The sequence below is a fragment of the Solanum tuberosum genome, unplaced genomic scaffold (assembly GCF_000226075.1).
Source record: "Solanum tuberosum cultivar DM 1-3 516 R44 unplaced genomic scaffold, SolTub_3.0 scf00165, whole genome shotgun sequence".
Lineage (NCBI taxonomy): Eukaryota > Viridiplantae > Streptophyta > Magnoliopsida > Solanales > Solanaceae > Solanum > Solanum tuberosum.
This window is the reverse complement of record NW_006239090.1, coordinates 282266-290182: the sequence shown is the minus strand read 5'-3', so window position 1 is coordinate 290182 and position 7917 is coordinate 282266. Positions and strand designations below refer to the sequence as shown.

Below are 7917 nucleotides of genomic sequence, written 5' to 3'. Positions count from 1 at the left end.
CAAAAAAAAGGAAATATGGACAAGTAATTAGGGACAGAGGGAGTATCAAAATTCAAACCAGATATTGAGGAGTCCTATTAAAATAGAAAAACAAAATCTTAATTAGATATGTATTTTATTAAATTAATTCTATTATCAATATTTTAGAAATTTAAAATTTAAATTCTATCAGTTTATATAGTTATTTAATATTAAAGATTGTACAAAAAAAAATTGTAATAATTTTTTTAATTTGATAAAATAAACAAATAAATAAAATAAAACATTTATTTATATAGAATCAATTAATATGAAACAGTAGAAATAGTTCGTTGAGTGTTGAATATGAGTTACTTGAACCGGCCATGTTATAAGTGAAAGTGCATGGTAATAGATTAATACTAACTCAGTTTCATAAGTATTATCACAATAGAAAAAAATTGCATTAAAACAAAGTGTTATTTTAGGAATTCAAAATAAGTAGTTGTATATTTTTATGTTTCACTTTTTAGTATTTTCTTTGTCTCATTTCATGCAATGATTTTTTTTACTTCGTCAGAAAAAGAATGTCACTTTAATATAATTAGAAAAGTTTTAACTTTAAATTTTTTCATTTATCTTTGATGAAGTGATTTATGATTTACAAAAATTTAAGAATTGTTTTAGATCACAAGTTTTAAAAGTTCTTTTTTTTTTCTTTGTTAAACATCATGTCAAGTTAAATGGTGTCATATAAAATAAGATTGAGGGAATAATATTTAATTTTCAAGAAGATTTATTTAATAGAGGTGATTTAGTAAATTATATATTATGATTATTATTACTCTATTAGTTCTAATTTATGTGACGCCTTTCAGATTTCAAGATTCAAATAAAACTTTCGTAATTTTTTCGTATATTTTATAAATATATGTTGATTATTGTGACTTATACTACTTTTTACATAGTGTTGAAATATGTAAATTTTATTTCAAAAAAATTAGATTTCATACCCGAATTCACGATCCAAATTAAATTATTGGACTCTTAAAATCCAAACCGTGACACATAAATTGAGTAAAGAGATTAATTATTTTAACGAGTGTATCAAATCATTTTTTATTGAAAGAAGTATCGTGTAGGGTAAATAGACATTACCAAAAATACTCTATTATACATCTTTGGCCAAACACATATACAACACCTCTAACTTGTTCACATTTTTCATTTTGGCACTTTATCTTTGTCTTGTTCCATTTTAACCCTTAAACTCCATTTTTTATGTTCCATTTTAACACGAAATACTATTTTTATGATTTATTTATTTTTATATATATTCTTCAATTGCAACTTCTTATTTTAAATCGACATGTGTCATTTTATTTAGTTAAAAAATTAAAAATTAACAAAAAATAAATCTTTTTAAAAAATAATAATTTCTTTTTAAGAGTGTTATGTATTTTTGTGTGAAAAATATCCGACGAAATTATGTTGGTTTTCTTTCTTTAAAATCATCGACAACCTAACAAAGTCAGTCAAGTTTTAACATTATTTAGTAGTGTTATTAGCAATGAAACCCTGAAGTTGATCGAAAAGATCATCAATTATCAGAAGAGGATACTTATTCTTGATGGTAACCTCGTTCAACTGGCGGTAATCTATACACATCCTAAGGGAGACATCTTTCTTTCTCACAAATAAGACTAGAGCGCCCCAAGGTGAGATACTTGGTCGAATAAAACCCTTATCTAGGTTTTTTGCTAGTAATGTTTTTTTTTGGTAATTAAAATTTTATTTACCAAAGTGATCATTACAAACTGGAAAAAAAACAGCAGACTTGGACATACATGCTCCAAGACTTGCTGAAACATCACACTCTATCCATCAGCCTTCTCTCACAGCTTCTCTCCTAAGGGTATACATTGAGTTCTTGAAGTCTGTTGCCTATCTTCCCATAATGGGTTCCTCTTCCATGTACATCTCTAATGATGTGTCTAATCATGAACTCCTCATTTCTCTGTTTGAACTGAAAGATTCTGTTGTTGCGCTCTATCCACACATGATAGATGGTTCCTGCCATAACCATCCTATACACATTGGCTTTGCTAGTGTTGCTCTTCATATGTGTTGTTACCCATTGTACTTCTTCATGCCACTTCCCTCCTGTACGTTGTATTCCTTGCCAAGCTAGCAGCTTCTTCCATATTCCAGCAGTGAACATGCATGCAAAAAAAAGGTGATCGATATCCTCATCCTCCACTTGACATAAGGGACATGTCAAATTAGATGTTACTCCCCATTTTGCCATTCTATCTTTCGTTGACAACCTCCTATTTAGAGCTAAATACAGTATGAACAACCACTTTGGTGCACCATAGTTGGACCATATCAACTTTCTCCACTCCACTTTCTCCCTATCTCCTCTCATCTTTTCATAAACCTCATTCAAAAATACAGAGAAATATCAAAAAATAATATTATTGTTTGAACAATTTTATGTTCGTTCGCGAATGTTTAATTTTTTTAATTAACAGGCACACGTCTATTTTTTTAAAATAAGAAATTGCAATTGAAGAACATAAATAAAAACAAATCATAAAAATTAGTATAAGTGTTTAAATGGTACAGAAAAAATGGAGTTTAAGGGTTAAAATAGAACAAGGCTAAGTTGGAGTGCCAAAATGAAAAATGAGAGCAAGTTTGAAGGGCGGTATATGTGTTTGGCCTACATCTTTTCTAAAATTGTCTACAGTGGGATTTTTGGAATGCATATTAAATGTACGATCGTGAATACCGTTGTGAAACATAATTTCTTAGATTGAATATCTGAACTAGACATGTATTGAGCATTTCGTACCTTATTTTTTGATTAAAAGTGAGCTTGGTGCCCAGTTATTATAAAACAATAATTTGTACAAATAATAAAAAGTGCCCATATGGCTCATTTCCTAAAAGAAGATGAGCCATCAAAAAAGAAATAAAAGACAAAATCAGAATGAAAAGCAAATGAAAAAGAGCATTCTCATTGCATCTGGAAAGGAATTGGCTCGACTCTGCTCCGGCAAAGCTCCATGTCGTCTTTTCCGGTGAACTCCGAGGTAAGTTTTCATTAGCTCCATCTTTGGGTGTTGTATCTCTAGACCTGCAACTTTTTATCATATGCAACTGAGCTATTGGAACTTCATTCTCTTCATCTTTCCATTTCCTTTCGCCATTGATGATTTGTGCCTCTTTGCTCTCTAAATCACCAAAGTAGTACTTAGTAGATAGTAGACTTTAAATTCCGATAGGCTGAGTCTCGAAGCGGCTAATACCACTTATCGGAAAGGAAACTCAAAAGACAACTTAAAACAAACCGACTAGTTTACCAAGAAATTAATCGACATCCAGTCCCTAAATAATCCACTTAACATTCACCTTCTTTTTCTCATGATAGACTGAATCTCATAGAGATCAATACCACACATCAATGGGAGAAATCTGGCTCTATGTTTAGTAAAATATCAAAGACGAGATGTCAATACTGACTGTTGAATAAGCGATCAGCCGATCAGAAACTTCCGCTTTTAAAACATTAAAGAATAACTTCACCTAAATGCTTATGTCGTAGTCTCTTCCCGTTGTACACCTTAAAATATCACCAGGTGGCATAGTAAAGAGACTGTTTGAAATCATTTCAGGCAATAGATTAAGTAAGATACCTTCTCATGCTTTAACCCAGAGCCAAGAAAGAGATTCATTACTCCAAATTAGAAGCTATTTGTTATTAAGTTGAGTAAGCCTCAAATGAGGCATACTTAACTTATCCAAATTTAAGATTTTTTTTTGCTGCAACAGGCATATCTTGAAAATTATGCACCGTAAAAGTCCCTGCAAAATTAACAGTTAGGTTAGCAAAAAAGTCAGCCAAGAAATTGTCTTCCCTTAGAGTGTGTTTTATTTGAGTAGGGACTTCTTCTCTCATTCTCTTTATTACCTCCACCTCCATAACAACACTTCAAGGTACCTCCCAATTTTTCTCCAGGATATTTTGCATAGTGAGCGAATCAGTTTCTACTATTAGAGGGATCAGATTTCTCTCAATACAATATTGAATACCATCTTTGATTGCAACAGCTTCTGCAACTAAATTAGTAGACTGGCAGTCCCTTTCCCTTTACCCCTATAATATTTCCTTCACTATTTCTCACACAAAAAGCAGCAGAACTAGTGCCAGGGTTACCTTTTGATGAACCATCAGTGTTGCATATATACCAACCAGAAGGAGGGGGACTCCATTTCACGATTCTATGACTTTAGCTTGACCTCCAATTTTACGGTACTTCTACAATTTGAGGCCACCGGTAGTTTGTTCCCCCAAATTCTCCAAGTTAAAAAATTCATTTTAAATGGCAAACCTTTCACCCAAATAAGTTTAAACTAAAGATCTTCTTTCTTTTTTTGTCTCTCAGCAGATCCCAAGCAGTGCTTACTTTGAACTTACCTGTGCTATTAAGTAACCACCATGTTCTGTCACATAGGTTACTGGAATCAAAATTTCCCAATTGTTCCTGAATGTGATTAACAATTCTCCCAGGCAATAATTGTTGTAGATTTTTAAAGTCCCAACCTTCTTCATTCATCACCTCTGATAGGTCCTTCATTTCATGTCTAATCTAGCATTCAGGGTCTTGATGTAAAGGACCAAGTTTGGTCCAATTTTCATACCAAATGTTAGTGGAGCCTCCTCTTGGTTCCCACCATAGGTTATTCTCTAAGATATCTCGATTTTTCAACATCATCTTCCACACCTGTGAACCCCCTTTCCAATTTACCAGAGTGGGAATTTCTTTCTTACAGTATTTATTCCACATAAAACTTGCACAAATAGAATTACTAGTTCTGAATTTCCACCATAATTTTGCAAACATTGCCGTGGAGGCATCAAACAACAATTTGAATCCTTTTCTTCTTTAGGCAAACAAACACTTAGCCAAGTAGACCGGTGTTTACTTCTTCCCGTTTCTTTGCTGTTCTAGAAGAAGTTAGAAAAATCTTGTGTAACTCATTTATCACACACATAGGGGGAACAATTGCCGATAAGATGTGGATAGGAATGCTTTGTAGAACACTACTAATCAAAGTTGCTTTGCCACCAAAAGCAAGCATTTTTCCTTTCCATGTTTGCAATCTATCTTTGACCTTCTTGATGAGTTCTGCATAATCCCTCTTTCTCTTTTTGCCATGAGTGATAGGACACCCTAAGTAGGTAAAAGGAAATTGGCCTTTTGAAATACTTGTACAATTATCAACTAAAACACCTAGTTGGGCACTAGTGTTTTGATGCATATACGAGGAACTTTTTCCTTTATTAATCAACCGACCAGATTGCGTTTCATACCTACTCAACACCTTCATTATCTTTTTGAGAGACCTTTCGTGAGCTGCAGCAAAAATAATAGTATCATCTGCATAAGCCAGATGATTCAAATTTGTACTCCATTTAGGCATGTTGTAACCCAGATACTGTACATCATCAAACAAGGATTCAAAGCTCTAGTGAGAACCTCAGCACTAAGAATAAACAAAGCAGGAGATAAAGGGTCTCCTTGTTTCACTCCCCTCATGGAATGAAAGAATCCATGAGCATGTCCATTTATTATGATTGAATACCAATTATTAGCTATAAACTTCCAGATGATATCCACAAATTCTTCAGAGAATCCCAACTTCCTAATTACTTTCATCAAGTAAAACCAAGAGACTCTATCATAAGCCTTCATCATATCAAGCTTAATAATTGTATTAGTTGGTTTTCCCCTCTTAGTAATATCTGTAACAATATCTTGAGTGAGTAATACATTCTCAATGATGTTCCTCCCCTTCACAAACCCTGATTGATTAGAAGAGATTAGCCTTGGCAACACCATCTTTAATCTATCATGCACAACTCTAGAAATCACCTTGTTGACAAAATTACTCAGGCTGATAGGTCTTAGATCAGAAAAGGATTGAATATCATTCTTCTTAGGTAATAACACAAGCTTAGTATGAGTAATGGATTTCGGTAATGAATTTCCTCAAAAGAAAGCCACTACTAACTTCCATAAATCCTCTCCTAGAATATCCCAACAACTCTAAGTGATTGGAGAAAATTCGAGCTCAAGAGTTGTGATTTCCATTTTGCATATGTGTGCAAGTGGATTGAGCTCTTGAAGGACTATGACCTCTATATTCTATACCATCCGGGCAAGGAGAACGTAGTAGAGGATGCCTTGAGTAGAAAGGCGGTGAGTATGAGTAGTCTAGCCATTCTTTTAGCTTCGAAGCAACCTTTGGCTTTAGACATTTAGTCTTTAGCCAATAGGATGATTCAACTCGATGTTTCACATTCTAGGTGGGTGTTATCATATGTGGGAGTTTAGTCGTCTTTATTGGAGTGGATCTGTCACGCCCCGAGCCTACACCCTGGGCGGGACCGACACTCGGAGACCATTGCTGGCCCCAAGCGAACCCTTGGCTTGGCCATTTATGTATAAGCCACTTGAATTATACGAATGTATATGATACATCATGTAAATCAACAAACATAACACAACAAACTTTTAAATTGAACTGCAACACTGCTAAGGTAAAATATATCAAAATTATAACTGTATCAAATACAGTTTTAAGAGTTTTAATGTGTGCTTCATTAATAGTCTTCAGTGTATATGATACAACATAATGTGGTGTATATGATACATATACTACACGTTTGCAAAAGTAAATTTTGGGACACTTAATTTGGTTTAAATAATAATCATGGTATTGAATCAATATTGTCACGCCCCGAGACTACACCCTGGGCGGGACCGGCAATCGGAGACCATTACTGGCCCCAAGCGAATCCTTGGCCTAGCTTTCTTAACTCAGCGGAAACTTAACTCAATAGTACAACTCAATGCAATGAAAGGTTATAAAACAACCAATTGATGCATAACATGCCAAAAGGCAGCTCGAGTCTCAAAATAGAATATTTACATAAATACATAGATGAGAGACTCAATACTAACTGACTGACTGACTGTCTATGAAACCTCTAAAAAATACTGGGATGGATGTTGGGACAGACCCCGCAACATCCTAATAACACAAAACTAAAGAAACAAATTATTTGAGTCCTCCGGAAAGCAAGGAGGCTCACCACTGACTCTGGAGTGCTCAGCTGGATCAACGACGTACAGGATGCTGATCTGGGGTACCTGTGTCTGCATCGTCATAAGATGCAGGCCAACTGGCATCAGTACATTGAATGTACGAGTATGCGAGCTGGACAGCTAAACCACAACTTAAGCTTGAAAAGAGTACAAGAGAACACTTACCTTGGTTCTGTTCAACTCATGTATAACCGAACTCTATATATAAAGCAATAAGACACATGCAATATATAAAACCTGTAAAACTCTTAAAACATGACGTAAAAATCATATTTATAATATCATGAAAATACCATACTTCCTCTCAAGGTCTACTTGTGCAATGTATGAATGAAGTCCCATACCCCCATCCATACTAAGCAGAACCCTCGAGGAACCAAGCTCTTTTTACTGTGGGAACTTCTCTAACCGACAAACCACCACTACGAGTATGAGTGGTGATACAACGTTTTACCTCACGTTGCCCGAGGACCATCCTATACCTTGCCGTGATATAGGAAGCTAACTTTACTAAGTGGATCCACTAGCTTAACTTTACGGGTTCATCTAAAAAGTATGACCAGTTAACTCCCATGTTGGCTACATGGTTCTTATGGAGAGTTGAGTTTAATATGAACTCGCGTCCCCAAATCGCTGCTCGATACTACTCCCAAAATACTTTAGCTCATAAGTGTTTTAAACACAACTTTCTTTAGTTTGAGATAATTACTCAAAATCTAGCCCAAAGGCTCACTTGGAAACGATGTTCCTTTTTCTTGAAAACTAGCACAAAGGCTCTTTT

At 34.5% G+C, this 7917-nt stretch overlaps 1 protein-coding gene and 1 long non-coding RNA gene across 3 annotated transcripts in view; one reads left to right on the top strand and one right to left on the bottom strand.

Moving 5' to 3' along the window:
- Nucleotides 1-1867: 1867 nt before the first annotated feature.
- Nucleotides 1868-2386, bottom strand: LOC107061756 (uncharacterized). Its single transcript, XM_015311560.1, has one exon. The coding sequence runs from the start codon at nucleotides 2384-2386 to the stop codon at nucleotides 1868-1870; it is 519 nt and encodes a 172-aa protein (XP_015167046.1).
- Nucleotides 2387-2917: 531 nt separating this feature from the next.
- Nucleotides 2918-7917, top strand: part of LOC107061767 (uncharacterized) — a 9514-nt gene continuing 4514 nt past the window's right edge. For both annotated transcript variants that reach the window (XR_001474195.1, XR_001474194.1), the window contains exon 1: nucleotides 2918-3056. This is a non-coding gene — a long non-coding RNA (uncharacterized lncRNA). The remainder of the gene's footprint in view (nucleotides 3057-7917) is intronic.